The following is a 21428-nucleotide window of genomic DNA, read 5'->3' on the forward strand; positions in this document are numbered from 1 at the left end:
CCCGGACCAGGGCTCAAACCCGTGTCCCCTGCATTGGCAGGTGGGTTCTCAGCCACTGCGCTACCAGGGAAGCCCAAACTGCTGCTCCTTGTCAGGTCAAGGATTTTGTTTTCTATTTAGAGAACAGTGTCTGTACACCGTTTTTTAGCTGCTCTACACATATTCTCTTAAGAGAGTCCCTGGTAATTGTCTTAATGGTAATTACATGCTTGGGGCAGTTGACACGCACTGTTATTTTTCAGAAAGTGGGGAACAAGGGACAGGAGCAGGAGAGGAAGAGGGAGAGTTTTGAGATAATGAAATGCTTTTAATGACAGAGCCACACCGTTAACCTAATTAAACTGTAAAGTGGTTTTAAAAAAATCCAGGTACTAAATGGAAATGAAGGCATAAATCAGCTGAGACAGCGGCACTTCTGGGAAACCTTCTGAATTCCGAATACTCTGACATTGCCATGTAGGATTCTCGTGGTTATTCTCTGTCCACCCCACCTCCCCGGCCTTGTGCAGAGGTCTCTTAAACTGACCTGTCCAGTAGGCTTGATTTATGATGTCCATATCAGGTCTCCAGCTCCCCCGGGAGTGTGCGTTATATAGCTCATATATTTAAGAAGCCAGTGCAGTCAGTGGGACATGGTGGCAGAGCACTGGCTGCAGGGTCAGGAGAGCAGAGCTCTCCTCATTCTGCTGCTAACCACCTATGGGACTTTGGACACTATCACTTGGATCACTTTGCCATTTCTGTGCACTCATGGCTTCTGCGTGCTTTTGCACCTGCAACTCTCTTAGAAGAATTGCCCTTGGGCTTTTGGGTTCACTTTGCTCATAAGAGCAGAAAGCTGGAAGTCCTTGGGAGCTTACGTCCCATGAGGCAGCCCTTAGCCATTGACTGGCTGATGCTGAAGCTGACAGCCCAGCTTTCATTGCATCTAAGCAGGACAGACTCTGAGGTGTAACTTACACTCTGGAGTTTCCTGTGGAATTAGGCTGAAGCCACTCCCACAAAACTTTGTCTGAAATCGTGCCCTTGCTCGGTTTCTTTCTCTTCCCTGTCCTGCTTCCCCCACCTCCTTGCTGATTTCTCTTGGGAGTGTTTCTTGAATAGATGCCATGAATCCTCACCAAAGAGCCTGCTCTGGGTAATTTAACATAAACAAGCACCTACTATAAAAGCACCAGCCACAGTTCCAATATCTAAAACTTGGAGGTGGTAGTGCTTGCCCTCAAGAGTGTTACAAAAGGTTTGCACAGTGATAGGACTCAAGCACTGGACAGGTTCACAGAGGGCTTCTTGCTAATTTCTTTTTACACCGTTGTCACCCACAACACTGGGAGTGGAAGGTGGCGTCCTCTATGACAGGGCACCCACCCTCTTCCCACAGCTGTATACCCCCAACCCCACCCAAGCTGCTATGCTCCCCATTCTCTATTTTTTTTTTTTTTTTTTTTTTTTTTTGGCACTATGCGGGCCTCTCACTGCTGTGGCGTCTCCCGTTGCGGAGCACAGGCTCCGGACGCACAGGCTCGGCAGCCATGGGTCACGGGCCAGCCACTCCGCGGCATGTGGGATCTTCCCGGACTGGGGCACGAACCCGCGTCCCCTGCATCGGCAGGCGGACTCTCAACCACTGCGCCACCAGGGAAGCCCCCCATTCTCTATTTTGATCTTGATCACTAATTTCCATCTGACCTAGCAGTAATTAACAAATCTTTTTCTCTCATAATCAAAGACAGGGATCTTGTGCGATCAGCCCAGGGATTTTACTTTTATTCCCATTGGTGTACGTCTCCAAAGAAAAGCACTAGGTTTATAGGTGAGGGAGGTCTTTGGTTTAGTGGGTAGAAGGGAAAGTTAAGAGACTTTTCAGAAGCCACATCAACTCCATCACTGATTCACTGTAGTCTCGACAAGTCCATTTGACATCTCACTATGTTCATCTCATCAGTGACAGAGCCATTAATATTTACAGACAGTCCACTAGGTACCTGAAATTATTCTAGGCACTGACTTTCTCTTGAAAAGCAGGGGAAGCGTCTATGATGCACCCACAGTAGTGGGTGAAGATTAATTAATGTAAATAAGTAATTGTCTGAATAATGCAGAGCACCCGGACACCTCACAAATGGATACTGTGTAAACATTACGCTGGATGAGTAATGACAGCTAAGGGTTGATGGACAAATTTCCAGCAAATTTAAAGTCTCTGTCAACCAGTGAATGAAAGGAAGCATTTTCTTGATAGTTCATAATTGATGCTTTTGTTTTTCTGACTGCTGAGGCCGGGGAGAGAGACCGAGAAGTGAGCAGCCTGAACAGCAAGCTCTTGAGCCTGCAAGCTGACATCAAGAATCTACACGATGTCTGCAAGAGACAGGGGAAGACCCTGCAGGAGAATCAGCTCTGTGTGGAGGAGGAGATGATGGACAGCGGCCACGTAAGGGCTTCAACATCCGTTTCCCACCTCTGCCCCCCCGCTTCCACCTCTGCCCCCTTGGGCAGGACCAATAATAGAAAGTTCTTCCACTGGTCATTCAAGAGCATTTATTGAGCAAGCAGTGAGAAAGAATTAAACACACACACCCTAACACACACACACACACACACACACACACACACACACACACACACACACACACAAATGCCATCCCTGCCCTCAGGATTTTTCCATCTAGCTATCTCCAAGGTCATCTACATCTGAGCCTCTGTCTTTTCCTTATCTGGCCTTTCACACCTGGCTTTGCAGCATCTGAGGCCCATTGACCTGAAAAGACCAGATCATAGTTATATAAAGAGAGTAGCATCTCTTAATGGATTTTAGACAAACTTCTAAATCACCCATGAAAATAACAACCATCCCACTTGCTCCAAGATGTCACTTCCTATTGGTGCAACAGGAGCTCTTTATTGCCACACCTGCAGCTCTCTGACTACAAGCTTTTCTTCTGGAAGCAGGAACCCAATCATAGGACAAGCTGAAGTACAGAAGAGTTAATACCCCTAGAAGCAGCCCTCAACCAATGACTGATGGGGAGATGGTTGATTAAATAACCTATCTCCCTTGCCCTATCTCACTGGAGATAACTCCAGGCATGCTCTTTGCTCTGTCCCAGAGTTCCTCAGTGGGGCCCAGCATCAGTTGCCCAACAGTGCTAACTAGGTTGGTAACACACACCCTTTCACAGTTTCCTTCCCTGCCTTGTTCATTTCCCCGCTCCCCCTACCTGAGTTTCCTAAAATCACCTTCCACATAAGCTACTACTTGACGTCTGGTTCCTTGCCATAGGACTTGCTTCCAGAGGTGCCCAAGCCAAGATACTCAGTAACACCTGTCCTGAACAGGAGGACCTCCTGGCATGATCATCTTTCTTGAGACTGTGATTTTGAACTAATACTTACCCATAGCCTAGGCAGTTCATCAGCTGAGGCAACTTCATTTCACCCTGAGGTTTTCTCCCTTGGAAACTCTAGCTCCAAGCTCTTTAAGCCAGCCTCTAAATTTTTCCACACAAGCTGGGGAGCCAGCTGGGAGATATTTTCCCATAGCTCTGTAAACACTTTGGGTTGCCAAGAACTCCTAACTTGCAGTCTTCATTTCTGCTTAGGGACTTGAGTCCTTGGCAAACATAAGGCAGGTACTTGTTGCACAGACCTGTTGTTAGACCTCCAAGTTAGCGTCTTAGGTGCTGTGTAAACAATCACCATCATCTTCAACGTTTGCAGTCAAGGACCTGGTCTCTCTTAATTGTGTCTGTTAGACTTCTCCCGGGACTTACCACCTCCCTATAAGAACAACAGATTGTTCCTCTGCAATGCCCTAAAAATGCTAACAACAAAGTAATTCTACCTTGTCTTACTGAGCACTACTGTCCTTTCTGTAGGAAGTCACAAATATAGAAAAATCCATTGGTTTTCCTAAATGGATCCCAGGAAGAATATTACCATAATTTATTTTCTTTCAGCGTTTTAAGATATTTTCACCATTGCTGTTGCAAGTTTATTTATTCCCCCAGTCAGGGAAAGCCATGTGGCATATAAATGTACCTGGCAACTTGGAGGGAGAAAGGTATTGTCACATTTTTATTCTAATTGCCCAGAAGAAGGTCGAACAGCTTGAAGCAAGCTTTAAAACACGCTCTTTTTTCCCCAGCACTTAGCGCAGAATTTAAATTGCAGACTACGAATACAAATACACAATTAGATGTAGATTTAACACTCATCTACTCAGAAAATCATGCAAGATCTGCCTTCCACAAGGAAATATAATATGGGAACAAAGGGGGAACCCAAGACTTTCTGAAATTTTGACTAATATCTGACAAGGAGCTGGAGAAATAAGCAGGAGGTCATAGTTCAGGACACAGTTGTGTGAAAAAATCAAAATATTATATCAGATGTTATGCGTAACTAAAGGAGTGGCAGGCAGAGGGTAGGTGACCTTGTAAATCAAGAATACGTTGTGCTCCAAATCCCACGAACAGAGAGAGCTGTGCCTAGGGAAAACCAAGTGAGGTGCCTAGGGTGCAAAAAGTGCCAACCCTGTACTTGCTCAACCCTGAGACTGAATGCCTCCTTTAAATTTGCACATCACTTGCCTCACTCTAGTCCCAACCCTGCTCACATATCAAAAGTGCCTCCATTAAAGTGAAAGGAGAAAAGGACAACAGAGATATCATAGTAAAATGATGATGAAACCAGAAAAAGAGCAGTTTCCCAGGCTCCTTTGGCCCCGGCGGTGGCTTGGAGAGAATACCCTGATATTCAGTAGAGTCTGGATTGCCAAACTCATCTTTGCAGTGGACTGAGGAATTATTTTTAGCAGAAAACTGTAAGAAATTTGATTTCTGCAGATAAAAGTAATTCATTGAATATATAAAGATTAATACACTCGATGGAAATTATCACACAAAGATATCATTTTGAATCATTGGGAATAAAAAAACTTTAAGAGAAATTGCTAAATGCAATGTGGGATCTAGGATTGGCTCCTGGAACAGAAAAAAACATAGTAGAAGAACTGATAAAATCCAAATAAACTATGTAGTATAGGTAATAGCAGTTTACCAATGTTAACTTCCTAGTTGGACAAATGTACCATGGTTATGTAAAATGTTAACATTAGGGGAAGGTGAGTGAAGAGTATATGGGAACATTCTGTACTACTTTTGGAATTTTTCTGTAAATCTAAAATTATTCCAAAATAAAGAGGGTTTTTTTTTTTAAGTGAATCTCTGGTAAATAGAGATCACTGATAAGAAAAATGTCTAAACCATGAAGATGTGTCCAGAAGAAATGGATGTCACTGAAACACACAGTTCTACACTCTACCAATATAAGAAAGTACAAGGAATGCAATTTGTAGAAGATATAGAAAGTAATAGGTGAACCTATCTAGTGATATAAGGCTAAACCAGGCTTACATGGGAAATATCTCACTTCCTACCTCAAAAATAGGGAAAGAAGTTCTGACAATGACTGGGAAAAGATGGGGCTTTTCCTCTTAAATGAAGAAAAATAAAAATCAGCAGGGATTCAGTTTTCAGAGCAATGCTAACCTGAGCACAAGAGTCAGCACAAACTAGGAGAGGGAATAAAATGGTTTAAAAGTATTTGGAAAAGCCGGCTTTAGGTAAAGCAGCAGGGCCTGATGACATGCTTCGAAGAGAAGCAGCCGCACAGCACAGGGAGATCAGCTCGGTGGTTTGTGACCACCTAGAGGGGTGGGATAGGGAGGGTGGGAGGGAGGGAGATGCAAGAGAGAAGAGATATGGGAACATATGTATATGTATAACTGATTCACTTTGTTATACAGCAGAAACTAACACACCATTGTAAAGCAATTATACTCCAATAAAGATGTTAAAAAAAAAATAAGACCCAGCACAGCCAAAATAAATAAATAAATAAATAAAGAGTACTTAAGGAATTGGCAGGTGTTATTACATAGCTGCTAGCAATTATCTTTGAGAACTCAAGGGGATAAAGAAAGTCCCTGTAGACTGAAAAAGGGTAAATGCAGTGCTCATCTTTTTAAAAAGGGAAAAAGGACAATCCCGGTAATTATAGACCTGTCAACTTAACTTCAATATCAGGGAAAATATAGAACTTAACATCAATCAATTAGCATCAACTTGAAAAGCACAAAGTATTGGGTGGAAACCAACATGACTTTTCAAAAGACGAATCATGCCAGGCCAATTAATTTTCTTCTGTGATCAAGTGGCCACATAGGCAAGGAGGGAGCAGTAGCTATAATCTCTTTGACCATAAGTAGGGCTGAAAAGTAGTCTAAATATGGCAACAGTTCCTACAGGTGGCCAAGTCTCTATCTTTTAAGACAACTGAGGCCTGGACAGAAATCTAGCTGAGAAACACTGGTAGACCAGATGGCCTCTGGAATCATTTCCAACCCTGGATAGTCATTTTAGTAACTAATCTTACTTCCATGAGACTGTTTCCAACTTGCTCATTTTCTCCAGATCTCAGTTTAAAGGTCAAAGCAGAATCTAGTAAAATATCTATGTCTTCACTCTAAAGAAAACTTTTTTAAAAAAGAGGACAAAGAAGCAGTAGAAAATGCATTGATGCCTTTGTGACACTGCTTTTTGGTACAAATGTAAGTGAAATTCAGGCTTAATCCATAGTATGTCATTTTCTATTCATGTAGAATTAAGAAAAATAATCTTTTGAATACTTAAGGATAAATAAGTAGAAATTTAATAGGTCTCAGATAAGTCTAGGCATTTCTCCAAGTCTTTGAAATTTGACTCCTAAGCCCATAGGTATCTACAGTGTGCAAATGTTTAATTCTCATCCAAGAAAACTCTAGTTTCTCTGCAGGTATGAGCAGTTCTTGGATCTTTATAAGCAGGCAAATTAGATCAGGTGCTACCTTTGCCCTGTACTGAAAGATTTTAGTGAACTCTCATCATCTGGTTGGTCTCTTATATTACCTCAAACCAAAATTAAACCCAGAAGTTTTAACATGTCTTCTGAGGAAGAGATGATTAGCAGTTCCCCAGTATCACTGCCAGGTTACTAAGCTTTATACTAGGAAAGGACATTCTTTACCCACAGGAGGCTTTAAAGCCAAAGAACAATTATGAACACACCAAAGTATAGATGATGTACTTGGAGGGGAAGCCCTAAGGAAAGAGTTTGACTTCTTTAAAAGAAGAGCATTTCTCTTATTCTTTTGGGTAATGAAGACACAGTGGGGACATGGATATAAGGGAAAGCAGAGAAAGAATATAATGAGGAGATTAGTCAGTTTTCAACTGGGTCATACACATCCAGCAGTGGAGAGGCAGGTCCAAATCAATACTTGCACACAAGCACTAGAAGGACCAGGAATCCTGTTTCTTAGTTTTCAGAGATCAAGTCACTGTCAACAAAGCCAAGAGAAACAGGATTGGAGCAAAATTTGGTAAGGATTTTATTGGGTATTAGCTTTACTAAAATAAGCCCTTCTGCAGTAACCATACACCAGATGTTCACTCCTTTGCTTTAGTTCTACCCACATTAAGTATTTATTCGTGACCACGTCTTTTTCCGATTAGCTCCCCACCCCAGAGTTTACCTGTATAGACAGAGGACTTGGGCTCTTGAGAACCTCCCCCATATATGTTTCTGTGCATGCACACCTGAGCACACACACACACACACACACACACACACACACACACCCCACTCCCAAGTCCCTTCTCTCTGAACCTCATTCACAGATGAGTTGTAAGAATAGCACAATTCTTATCTTGAAAAGGATGAAAGCACTTAACTAAAAACATTTATTATAAACGTTGGCAATTGTAGCTACACAGAGTAAATACAAAATTCAGCTTTGTTTGGCCTAGGAAAGAATTCTCTCAGGCCAAGGGTTCAGCTTGTCTTTGCCTGGGATTTTTTTTGCCTGGTGACCATTGTGGTGCCTTTTCTGTCTTCTCTTTCAGATTGAACTGACACAGTCAGCTGTTGTCTTTCTGGCTCTGAACTGGGCTGATCAGCCTCCCTGATCTTATCTGTGCTGTCTCCACCCACTCTCACTACAGAAGATTTTCTCTCTTTTGGGTCCCAGCTCTTACTGAATTAATCTCTTTAACACTCCATCTCTCCAGTTACTCAGAGAAAAACCATGGAGTTATCCTGCCTTGTATGACCATTATCTCCCACCATCCCACATCTAACGCAGAAGCAAATCCTGTGGAGTCTACTTTCAAATATACATCTAAAATCCAGCCATCTCTCCCAACTCCTCCCTTGGTCCATGCCGCCGTCACTTCTCACCTGGATTCTTGCAGTAGCCTCCACGCTGGTCTCCCTGCTTCTATCTTTGACTCCCTACAGTTCATTTTCAATCTAACAGCCAGTGTGTCCTTTGTGACATCTACAGGAGATCACATCACTTCTCTGCTCAGTATACTCCACTGGCCTTTCACCTCCCTAAAAGGAAAAGTTAAAATTTTCAGAAAGGCCTACATGGTCCTAGAGGACCTCACCTCCCTTTCCTTTCTCACCTCATCTGGTACCGTTCTCCCCCTTACTGTCTCTGCTCCAGCCAGAACAAAGTGGCTTCTCAAACACCGCCAGGCCCCTCCCACCTCCAGGCCTTAGCACCTGCTGTTACCTCTCACTGGAGTGTTCCTGTTGTAGATTCCCACCAGGCTCCTTCCCTGCCTTCCCTGGACTCAGATGTCACCTTCTCAAAGCGATCTTCCATGAGAACAAAATTAATTCCAAATTACAACTTCCTCCATCCTGGCATTCCTCATCTCCCTCCCCTGCTTTACTCTCCTCCACAGCACTTTTTCCTCTTAATAAACTACATAACTTACTTCTGTAATTTGCTACCTCTCTCTCTCTCTCTCATTCCCTCTCTCTGTCTCTCTCTCCCTCCACACATTCCCCCCAGTAGATGCAAAATTCTTGAAGGCAGAGATTCTGTTTTATATACTTCTGTATCCCCATTGCCTAGTCGAGTGCTTGGCACATAGCTGGTGTTCCCTTAATATTTGCTAAACAAATTAACTAAATGAAAATATATTCACACAATAGCTACCATGTTAATGTTCATAGCAGCATTACTCATAATAGAAACCGAAGCAATCCAGCTATCTATTAACTGGTGAACAGATAAACAAAGTATGGTGTATTCATACTCTTCAGCAGTAAAAATCAGTATTCAGAACAGAATCCTGATTCTTGCTACAGCCTGGATGAACCTCGAAAACATTATGCTAAGTGAAAGAAGCCAGACACAAAATATGACATATTATACAATTCCACTTATATGAAATGTCTGGAAAGGGCAAATTCATAGAGGCAGGAAACAGAGTAGTGGTTGCCTGGAGCTGGGGTAGCAATGGGAGTGACAAATGGGCATGAGGGAATTTTCAAGGCGATGGAAACATTCCAAAACTGGATTGCAATCATGGTTGCCCAACTCTATAAATTTGCTACAAATCATTGAATCATACACTTAGAGTAGTTGAATTTTATGATATATAGAGAATACTTCAATAAACCGATTTAAAAAAGTTTATTTTAAAAAAATTTGAAATTACTCTGTTAATGAGGCCAAGGCCACAAGCTCAAATTCTTGTGAGCCAGTGAGATTGCTTATTCTCTATTTTGTTTCTTTCTTTCCTCCAATACCTAGCTGTGTGTGAATCTATAATCTAGGCCCTATAGGAGTAGACATAACCCCTGCCCTTTGGGAATTTATAATCTAATTAAAAGATAAGATGCACAGAGATCATTACAATGCAAGGCAGAATATGAAATGCCACATTAAGGACATGCCAGGGAAGTGTTAAGTAGGAAGACAGTAAGCAGAGAAGGGCGCTAAGGAATGCCTACAGGCCACCCTCTTCACCCCCCTCTCTTCCACATGTCACCATGTTACTGAAAGTGGGATCTGACTGCTCGCTACTCTAAAGCCAATACTCAAGAGGCAAGGTTGGTAAAAGGAAACTGCTTTATTTCAGAGGCTGGCAACTGGGGAGGAGGGCAGACTCACATCCAAAGACTGACTCCCCCCACTGACAATCAGTGGGCAAGAGCTTTTAAAGCAGAGTTTCAGGGGTGTATATGTGGAGGGAGGGGGCTGCATGCAGAAACAGCACAGTCAGCCCTGACCGTCACCTTGAAATTGGTCATCGGTGGGTCTGACCAGCATCATCTTGTTTGTTTTAGGTACAGTTAATCTTCAGTTCCAGGGTGGGTTTGTTCCCACTTCTTTGAGCCCATTTCTCAGAATTGTGGCAGCTTATGTCATGGCTACAGTCTGGTCATCATGTAATTAACTTTTTTCACCTGGGGGTTTCAGTATCTACCAGACAGCTCAAGGGATACGGCTCAGAATATTATCTATAGCCCTTGAGGAGGAACTAAATGTCCTTGACTTTGTTTAATGACTAAACTGTTATTAGTCGGTCTTGTTTGACTGCTTTACTTTGCTTCTGCATTTTCTCACTTCTCTGATTAAACTTATTCTTTGGCTAAAGTTTTTCTACAGACAAAAGGCAGGCAGAGCACATGGAGGGGAGGACCATAGGGTCCTGCTCCATTTCAACCAGGAATATTGGGAAAGAAAATATAGAAGCATCAGTGCAAAGATCTCAATTGTACTAGAATAAACAACTCAGGGATGTGTCCTATTAGCAGAATACCTGATACAGTGTAGGTGTTCAACATATGCATGAATGAAAATGTAGGTGGGGTGTGGCAGCATTTCAGGTTGATTGTAGACTGGCAGGGAGAGATCTCACACACACATACACACGCACACATACACACACACACACACACACACACACACACACACTCAGCATCTGCAAGGTCACATCTGCCTTCAGAATGAGACAGAGTCAGTGCCCAGATGTGCCTGAACAATATCTCTGCCTCCCGTTTCCCAGCATTCCAGAAAGCTATTTCCCCAAGAGTTTGTCCTTTTATCTGGGCATTTTTAATAATCAAGTTTAGTCCAAGAACCATAACCAGAAATTCATTCCCTTCCAGGTCAATTGTGTTATCTTTATACGTGAAGACAAAACATAAGCATATTATCGAGTGTATCTTTATACTACTCTCTAGGTTCTTTATGTGAATGTTTTTTCTTCTGACCTACATAATAGGAATGGTAGATCTAAATAGTAGGAAGAAACTATGGTTTTTTCCTTCTTTTAAATCCTTCCCATAGAGTGAAAGTGCAAAGTGATGTTTAATTGTGAATAGAGTGAAATGTTTAATAAGTGCTCTGGAGATGAAAAGATAAATGGATGGATAGATGGATGTGAATGGTTGAACAAATGAAAAAGATCAAAGAATGAATGCCTGCTTGGTGACAGTCTAAAGCCTTTCTGTATATTTGATCTCAATTACAGAATAAGAAGCAAGTGTCAGCATTTGAGGAGTCACACATGGAGTTTGAGCCCAATAAACAGTGTCATCTGAGACAACTCCAACAACTCAAGAAAAAGTTGCTGGCCCTTCAGCAAGAACTGGAGTTTCGCACCGAGGAGCTGCAGACTTCTTACTGTTCCCTCCTGCAGTATCAGTCCATCCTGGAGAAGGAGACTTCCGACCTGGTTATTCTCCACCATCACTGCAAGATGAAAGAAGATGAGGTATAAATAAAGTAACTATGGAAATGTCCCATATGCCCATGTACCTACAGAAATCAGGCCAAAGCTACTAGAAAGCAAGCATTGGACTTAGAGAAGAGCTTCACAGCATCTTGAGCAGGTTTTATCAACTTTCCCTCTTTAATTCTTGATTTTTTTTGAAGCTGAACAGAGGGAACTAAACAGAATGGCATAATTGGGTGAAAGCTCCAGTATTAATGCACATGGGGTATGTGGTATGTGTGTACATGTGTGTGTGCACACACATATATGTGTATGGTGTGCATGTAGGTTTGTCATCTCCATTCTATTACCATGGCAATTTAAATGCAAAAGACTCTGGTTCTCTGAGGGTTATGAAGGAGGTATAAGGTCCATTAAGTCAATCATATTTAGAAAAATCAAGTTTGGGTCATATATAAATTCCTGACACTTGCACAGTTGATAAGATAACCAGACACTGAGTCTTGAGTCAATCACTGACAGTACCAGATCAGTCATTTTTTTCAGACTGGAGTTTTAGATCACGTAGACTTAGCTTAAGTACATTCTGGACATTCATTTCTATTCATGTCCGAGGATAGTATTTTTTTTTAAACCAGAAAGTATCATCCTTGTAGAATCCCAAGTAAATTCCAAAGACCAAAGTCATAGAACTAAAATCAGCTGGGAAGTGATAGCACTGGCAGTAGTAAAACCATGGGTTCAAAGGAATGGGACAGGGACTTCCCTCGTGGCGCAATGGTTAAGAATCCGCCTGCCAGTGCAGGGGACACAGGTTCCAGCTCTGGTCCAGGAAGGTCCCACATGCCGTAGAGCAACTAAGCCCGTGCGCAACTATTGAGCCTGCGCTCTAGAGCCCGTGAGCCACAACTACTGAGCCTGCTCTCTAGAGCCCACAAGCCATAACTACTGAGCCTGCATGCCACAACTACTGAAGCCCACGCGCCTAGAGCCTGTGCTCCACCAACAAGAGAAGCCACCGCAATGAGAAGCCCTCGCACCGCAACAAAGAGCAGCCCCTGCTTGCCGCAACTAGAAAAAGCCCGTGCGCAGCAACGAAGACCTGACGCAGCCATAAATAAATAAATACATTTATTAAAAAAAAAAAAAAAAGGGAATGGGACAGGCAGCCTCCTCTGGCATTTTCTTCCTCTGCCCTTAAAGATAAAATTCCAAGGGCTATCTTGAATGGTGCTGTTTTAAGAACTAATTCCAGGGGTTTTATGAAGGGCCTTAAAGAACATGGAATTTTTTTTAAAGGAAATATTATGACCAATAAGAATTTGCTGAAAAGGACTGGGAGGGAAAGGAACAAAGAAAGGTTATCCTACATAATATAATCTGGGACAAAGCCTGTGAGCATAAACCATGGTTTAATAAAGCTAATGCAGGGCTGTGTTAAAACTGTCTGGTTCATCTTAACTTAAACAAGAGTCCAGCCTAGATAAAGTCACCCTGAATTAGTTGGGATTCTATTTGGCTGCATATAACAGAAAACCCCATAGTAATAGTGTCTTAAATAAGATAGTTTATTTCTATGACATATAAAAGAAGGTCAGAGAGAGGTAGTCTAGGACTGTTATGGTAACTACATGTTTCATCAGATACATAGGGTTCTGTCTTTCAGCACCACCATCATCAGCCCAAGGCTTCCATTTTCTAGTTCACCTAAGACAGCTGCTGGAGCTCCAACCATCACATCTTCATTCCAAATAATCGGGTGGGAGGTGGGGTGGGGAGAGAAAGGCACACTCCTCCCTTTTAAGGACACTTCCCAGGAGCCGCACACAACACTTTCACTTATATACCATCGGCGAGAATTAGTCACGTGGCTACAGCTAGTTCTTAGGAAGGCAAGGAAATGCAGTGTTTTAGTGAGGCTCACTATTGTCCCAAATAAAGTCAAGGTGTGGGATTCGGCAAGCAGCAGTCACAAAATGGGAAAACTTTGGAAAAATTACTTTAGGCATTCTGCCAATTTCCCCCAATATTTTGTTCACAGAAGTATCAAACTTCTGTCTAATGTTGGGTTTCCCAACAACAGATCTTAAGGAGATGAATATAAGTACTAGTCAATTCAGGAGGTGATCCCAGGAAGCATGGTGGGAGAATAGGGAAGTGAGTCAAACAAAGGCGGGAAGCCCATAAAGAAAATCAAGAGGATCACTGCTATGGGAAACTGGGGTTCAATCCCTCTGGAGAATTCTGGGAGATAATGTAGAACACCCCTCAGATTGATCCCAGCCAACCACCCCAGTCATCGTTTGAGAGTTGCACCTGAGGGTATTAAACTCCCCAGTGCTTGTCACTTGCCTTGTCTTGCTCCTCTGCTTGAGTGGACTCCTGGGGCCAGAGCAACGCTCAGGCAAAGAGTTGAAGATGCTTGTGGTTGGAATGGGGTTAGCATGCAAAGGGATGGTGAGTGTCAAGGGGATATGAGCTTCCATTATAAACGTTTGAATATAAAATATTCCTTTCCTCTTTTCCTTACCAAATAAACACCTCAAACTAAATGATCTTCTCCCAAGACGAATCTCAAATGACAGGCAGCAAATATATTAGCTTAGACCAATAAAATGTGTTCTGTCTGACTTCTACTGAACTATTTGAACCCAAATGAAGCCTTCCTGATGACCCTCCTGCTCTTAACTTTTTCAACACATACAATTCAAGCTATACAATTTAGCTCACTCAACAGTTGTTTGCTAATTTTAAATCGTATCTCTCCCCGATTTGTAAGAGTTTGTAAATTCTTTGAGGGAGGAGCCTATGTTATATAGGTATACCTACCCCTAAGCACCCAAAACAGTGCTCATGAGCATTCAATAAATATCTGTCAGTTGGTTGACTAATTAATTGATTAGGAAGAAAAAGAACCTAAATAAGGATGCTGCAAATCCCAGTGGAACTTCGGGTCATGTTCCCCCACTATCTCTAGGGAACTTTGCTGACATGGGCCTGTGTGCACGAGGAGCTCCACATTTTCTAAATTAGACCTCTAGAGAATACATAGGAAAGAAAGAATACTGGCATTTTAAGCCCTTAAAAAATGGAGCTATACATTCATTCTTATTAATCAACTAACAAGTCTTTATTGAATTAACTACATACCAGACAGAATGAGAAATAGATATGGTCCCTGCCTTTAAGAAGCTCACCATCTAAACAGGACAAACTTTTAAAAAAAATTTCTAATCATTAACATTCTGATTTTATGTCTTGTAGTTTTTAGGTCTGAGCTGGGCCTGTTCTTTGCATCTGGGTTTCTAGTTAAGATATGAGACTCCTCTGCATGTGGTCTTATAGCAATATCCTTTCCTCGTTAGATGCTTCTATGGGTTCAGTGTTGTTGTTTTTTCCTACACCAACAGGTGATTCTCTATGAGGAAGAAATGGGAAATCGTAATGAGAACACAGGGGAGAAGCTCCATTTGGCCCAGGAGCAACTCGCCTTGGCCAGGGACAAAATCCTCTCCCTAGAAAGGAGCTTAAACCTCTACAGGGATAAATACCAGACTTCCCTGAGCAGCATCGAGTTACTGGAGTGCCAAGTGAAGATGTTGGAGGGGGAGCTCAGCAGGATCGTCAGTCAGGTAGGACTTAAACCAGACCACTCAGACCAGGAGCTCCCAGGTGGTCCCTGTAACAGTCCCAGCCTCTCTGCCAGAAACCCAAACCTTCAACCAGTTGTCATTCCTTCCCTTGAATTTTGTAGCCCTCAGTTTTGAACTTCCAGCCTTCACATCTCCTGTAAGATTGCTCCTTAGGAATTTTAAGACTCCTTAATTAATTTAAGGAGCCACAACTTCAAATAAGGCAGAAAGTGAATTACCAAATGAGCTCTCAAATCTTCCATGTTGCCATGGGGGTCCGGCAGGGGGCTATTCCAGGTCACAGGACTCATGGAAACCATAGCTTCAGGATCAAATAGGAGGAGAAAGCCACAAAACATAGCAAAGAAGTGACTGAACTTGTTTCTTTTTTCTTTCAATTGCTTTTTAAAATTACACAAGTAATACAACAATATAGGCTCTCTAGACAGAATTATGGAGATTAAATGTAAAAGTCTACCTTCAGCCTTCTCCACTCCACTCTTCTCCCCCTAGGCAATCACCCGAAATGTTCTGGCAGTCTTCCCCATCCTATTGCTATGTAAAAAGTTAGAGTTTTCTTTTTACATAAATGAGTCATTTTATAAATATGGTTCTACACTTTGCTTTCTAAATGTATATCTTGATGATTTCTTCTAGTTACTACCTTGTATTCTGTAGTATGACTGTACCCTGTACCATCTACTGACCTGTTTGTCTACTACAAACAAGCTGTAAATGAACATCTTTATCTCTACGGGGTTAATTCCTGAAGTGGGATTTTGCTGGGTTAAAGGAAATGCTTATTTTTAATGTTTAAAGATACTTCTAAATTGAACACCAAAAAGGTTCTACCAGTTTACACTTTTACCAACAGTAATTTCCCTACACTCACAGGGTATGTTTTCAGTCTTTTTAAGTTGTGCTAAACTGATGCATGGGGAAAAAAAATAGATTTTCTCATTTTCTCAATTTTTTTTTCCTTTAGTTCTAATAGCTGTGGGTTGGGTTCCCCAGGAAGCAGACTCTGAGACAGACTGGTATACAGGACGTTTTTAGAGAAAGCTCTTGGCATCAACACCTGTGAAGGGGAAGGAAGCAGGGTTGGGCAGATGGAGAAGCTGGGCTCTGATGGTCCTAGCAAAGGCCTCAGCCAACCTCATGGAGACCTCTGGGGCTGGAAGGACCTTTAGAGCTATTCTAAATTGGGGAGAAGGGAGCTGGCCTTTATAGCTCCATGTTGGTCAGTGATTGGATGTGAGCTGTCTTCCTAGGGAGAGACATGACCTTGGGCAAAAGTTTTCTTCAGCCCAGGCAATCCCCAAGAGGGCTGACAGCTGAGTCTATCTTAGGGCATCGCCCCCAGCAGCTGGAAGAGTAAGTCCTTCACTGCTGAAGGGGATCTGGGAGACCCATCACAGCTCCCACCTTGTGAATGAAGTAATGAGCCTGTTCATAAGTGAATCGGTCCTGTGGATTTCTGTTTTACGAATTGCTTTTAAATCCTTAACCAATTATTTAATTGGGTTGTTAGTCTTTTCTGTGTTGACTTATAGGAGGTTCTTAATATATTACAGGTAATAATGCTTCATTATATAAGTTATAAATATTTTCTCCCAGTTTGTAACTTTTCATTTTCTCTTATTAATGGTATTTTTCAACATACAAAACTTTTGAATTTTTATGAAGTTAAATCTCTTAGCTCTTCTTTATAGATTCTAGGTTTTATGTTTTGTTTAGGAAGGCCTTCATTACCCTCAAAATTGCAAAAGTTTATCTTATATTGTCTTTTAGCACTTTTTAAAAATTTATTTATTTTATTTGTTTATTTTTTAGCTGTGTTGGGTCTTCGTTGCTGTGCGTGGGCTTTTCTCTAGTTGCGGTGACCGGGGGCTACTCTTCGTTGTGGTGCGCGGGCTTCTCATTGCGGTGGCTTCCCTTGTTGCAGAGCACAGGCTCTAGGCATGTGGTCTCAGTAGTTGTGGCACGTGGGCTCAGTAGTTGTGGCATGTGGGCTCTAGAGTGCAGGCTCAGTAGTTGTGGCACGTGGGCTTAGTTGATCCACAGCATGTGGGATCTTCCTGGACCAGGGCTCGAGCCCGTGCCCCCTGCGTTGGTAGGCGGATTCTTAACCACTGCGCCACCAGGGAAGCCCTAGCACTTTTATAATTTTGTATTTTTATGTTTTTAGCTTTAGTCCACCTGGAATACACATATATATATAATGCACACATACATATATATTTTTTTATATATACATAATAAGAGTATCATCTTACTGTTTCTTAACTTTTTTATTGTTTTCCATTCCTTTTTCCACATAGACACTGAATTATTTATACACTCATGGGCAGCTTTCATGCTTAGTGAACATGAACTATTTCTAACTTTGCCTGAAAAAGCCCAGTTAGGGAGACAGTTTAATGGAGAAAGTATCTACCGTCCAAACTAGGACTTTTTGGGTTTTTTTGCCTGTCTGCATCAGTTCACCCCATTATTAGTGCAGACCAGTGAACAGGTAGTAACCTTCATGCATGATTTCAGATGATCTAGAGAAAGACATTTTTTTAAAAAACGCACTTCTAGGAAAACAGCCATATTCATGGTGATGAGTGTCAATTGGTATGTTTTCTTTGAAGGACAATTGTGCAATATCAAAGTTTTAAATAGATCCAATTTAAATAGATTACTACTTCTACAAATTTAATCTACACGTAAACTAGAATAGGTACTCAAAGATTTATGTGCAAAAATATTCATTTCAGCTTCGTTTTAGAAAAAACTTGGAAGCAACATATATTCCCATCGATAGAAGACTGGATAAACATCTTTAAAAGCAATTTAAAAGAGCAAGATAAAAGCATATGTACTAACATGGATACATTTCTAAGGCATCTTGTTGAGAAAAAAAATGTTTCAAAAAGACAAAATAATATATGTATTCTACAATATTCATTTATATGTATGTAAATGTATAAAGTTCTAGAAGGATATGCACAAATTGTCATCTCTGGAGAATGCAGCAAGTATGGGATTAGAGGTGGTGGTCAAAGAGAAATTTAGACTTGCCTGTAACATTACAATGTTTTAGAAAGATTACATATATATGTGTGTGTGTATTACTCGTGCAGTTTGAAATTAATTTTAAAAGAAGAGTAAGATAGATCCACAAACAGCAATATGGAAAATATCCTAAATAAGTTGCCAAGTGAAAACACAATGTTTAGAAGAGTGTGCAGAAGCCTTTCAGTTGGTGGGGGAAGAGTAGAGGGTTATATACGTATACATATACGCATATGTAAATATGCATAAATTATCCCCAGAAGGATATACAAAAAACTGGTAACACAGACCGTCATGGAAAAGGGGACCTGTGTCATGGAGGGTCAAGACTGACTTTTCAGTGTATTCTCTTGTGAACGCTTCGAACTTTTTACCGTGTGTGCACTTAATTTTTTTCTTTTGTTAAGGAAGCTCTGATTCACATATATGAATATAAACTTTTAGAATACAGGTCTAGAGATCTTCCATGTTCATGGCATTCTGAAATTGACTCAAAAATTATGAACAAAATCAACCTATTATTTTTAAATATCCCAGGAGCCCAAGAGTAATGGTGATCATTCAAAGGTGCATATACACACTTCTCCCTGCATGATTCAAGAGCATCAGGAGACCCTGAAACGACTATCTGAAGTCTGGCAGAAGGTCTCTGAACAGGATGATCTAATAAAGGAACTTCGAAATAAGCTAGCCTGCAGTAACGCTTTGGTAAGTGTCTCCTTCTAGAACATTTTCCCAAGAGACCCAAAATAAAGCCATGAGGAAAGAGAGGAGGGGAAAAGAGTCACCTAAAGTAATCTCTTTTCCAGTACTCCTCAAATGTCTTACATATTCATGTCCCTGCCTCTTGTTCATACTCTCCATGGTATGCATCCCCCAACCCACACTAAGTTTGAGATTCTAAAGAGACTTAAAATCTCACACAGCAACCAGGGTGTCCATCAGTAGGGAAATAGTTAAAGAGATTAAGAGGAATGATTAAAGAGCTATCCATATTATGGAATAACACACAGCCAAGGGAAAAGATTAAGCAGATCTGTAAGGGCTGCATGGAAGATGTTTGCGATACACTGTTGAGAAAAAGTTGCAGAATCTTATGTATAGCTCAATCCCACTTTTGTTTTTTAAGGTCTTTGATCGCAATAGAGAAGTATATACTGTAAATTGCCAATAGTGCCCCCTCCCCCTTAGTAGAAGTGAGAGAGGGGAGAATAAGTGGATAGGAGAGTCTCACTTCTTATTTTCAATGCTTGGGTTCTATTTGAATTATTTTCAACAAACAAGAACAAAAGTTTCATATTTTTTTTAATTTTAAAAAACATGTACACATTCACCCACTCCAAAAGAAACTTCCTTCTTTATTTCTTGAACTTTGAATCCTATCTTCTGAGAGATTCAGTACGTCTTTCCATCACAGCCTCCAAAGAATCTTCTTCTGCCTCATAAGCTGGACTGCACAGAGGATCAGGAGGGAGTCCAAAATGTGGCCATTGACGGACTTGAGACAAATCACTGTCTATGCCTTAGTGAACCTTGATATAAGATTGAGAACATAATTCCTTCTCCTTAGTTTATATAATATGAATTATATAATGCTGCAACAAACTTGGGCTGAAAAAGGAACACCCTGCAAAAATAGCACTAGTAATAAGCCAGTTGCATTGATCACCCAGCATAACTGACTTGTGCTGGGTTGCAGGTTCTGGAGCGTGAAGAGGCTTTGATAAAATTACGAGCAGACTTTGCTTCCTATACAGCCACCCACCGACATCCCTCTAGCTCCTCAGAAGACTGTGAAGACATCAAAAAGGTGGGAGAACTTTTGCTTATGTGTGCCTGGTAGGATTGGGCCGAGTTGGGTTTGATTCTGGGCTCTCCTACTTATTAAAATTTTTATACTACATTTTATATTTTATTTTATATTTGTGTCACTTTGGTTAGCCCTGCCACAAGGATAGTGTGTATAATGTATGCCAAGCCCCCAAGGAGTGTGTCTGGCATGATTAGATTTTGGAATTGAATTTTGGAATTGCACCTGTCTCTTAACTCACATCCAATGGTACATCTAGACAAGACAGAGGCTCCTTTTGGCTTGCTAGCTTCAAAAGAACCATCCAGCCTTCTAGTTTCTGGCTGGAGTTGAAAAGCAACAAATTTAGGGAAGATTATTAATTCAAATCCACTCCCTTTTAAAAAAACTCTTATGTTTTCAAAATTCAAAGCCGTCTCAAAAGTTGATTCTAATAATGAATAAGCATTTAAACCATGTAAACAAATGGCAGGATTTGACCAACAAATATGACAGTGAAAACTAGGTTAGGGTCCCTTCTAGGAGGTCTGAAGTCAGTCATGCCTGAACTCGAGGTACCAGGCAAAGCCAGCCACACGAGGCCATGCTGATGCTGAAATAGTGGCAAAGCGGAGTGGCAGAGAGAGTCAACACATCAGCTCTCCAAGGGATCCTCTAGTTGGGGAGTGGAGATGCTTCTTTTTCCAGGACTTTCTGATCCCACAAGGTTTGGATGAACTTTGGAGCTCTTCCTTGTACATCTGTCAATATTTATTTTAAAAGTCAGTCCCATGTTATTCATATCCTGACCTACAGCAAGATCTCATACACTCCATGTTTGTTTTCTTTTTGTCTGAGAAATGTCTTTATTTCTCCCTCACTTTTTAATTTTTTATAGTGGTAAAAAACACATAACATTAAATTGACCATCTTAACCATTTTTAAGTGTACAGTTAGTTGTGTTAAGTATATTCTCATTGTTGTGCAATAACTCTCTAGAACTTTTTCATCTTGCAAAACTGAAACTGTATCTACTAAACACAAATTCTTCTTTAATACTCCATTTTTTAAAATGATACAGACTTCCTCAAGAAACAGAATCCACTTTCACCCACCATTTTCTATATCCTACCCAAAGCCTTCACATTATTTGGACATTCTATTCAGGCTAGAACTACCCACATCACAGTTAGTGCCAGCCGTCCTCTCCTCCCTCAGCTGGCCTGGCACACACTGGGCCTTTGAGTCTCTATAGGGCCCACACCCAGGTCAGACGGTGATTGCCCTGCATTTCTCCAGCTGTCCCCCTCTGTCTTCATGCTGCAACCCTCCTTCATTGTCAACTGTGAAATCACATAACTATCT

The 21428-nt window shown here is 41.3% G+C and overlaps 1 protein-coding gene across 1 annotated transcript in view; it reads left to right on the top strand.

Annotated features, from left to right (window-relative positions):
- The first annotated feature begins 2272 nt into the window (after window positions 1-2272).
- PMFBP1 (polyamine modulated factor 1 binding protein 1) overlaps window positions 2273-21428 on the top strand; it is a 37111-nt gene continuing 17955 nt past the window's right edge. Inside the window, exons 1-5 of the mRNA XM_065898391.1 lie at window positions 2273-2434; window positions 11379-11621; window positions 14993-15214; window positions 18812-18982; window positions 19974-20084. Coding sequence (XP_065754463.1) covers window positions 2417-2434; window positions 11379-11621; window positions 14993-15214; window positions 18812-18982; window positions 19974-20084 — 765 coding nt within the window. The 5' untranslated portion in view covers window positions 2273-2416. The remainder of the gene's footprint in view (window positions 2435-11378; window positions 11622-14992; window positions 15215-18811; window positions 18983-19973; window positions 20085-21428) is intronic.

Source organism: Phocoena phocoena, chromosome 20 (assembly GCF_963924675.1).
Source record: "Phocoena phocoena chromosome 20, mPhoPho1.1, whole genome shotgun sequence".
Lineage (NCBI taxonomy): Eukaryota > Metazoa > Chordata > Mammalia > Artiodactyla > Phocoenidae > Phocoena > Phocoena phocoena.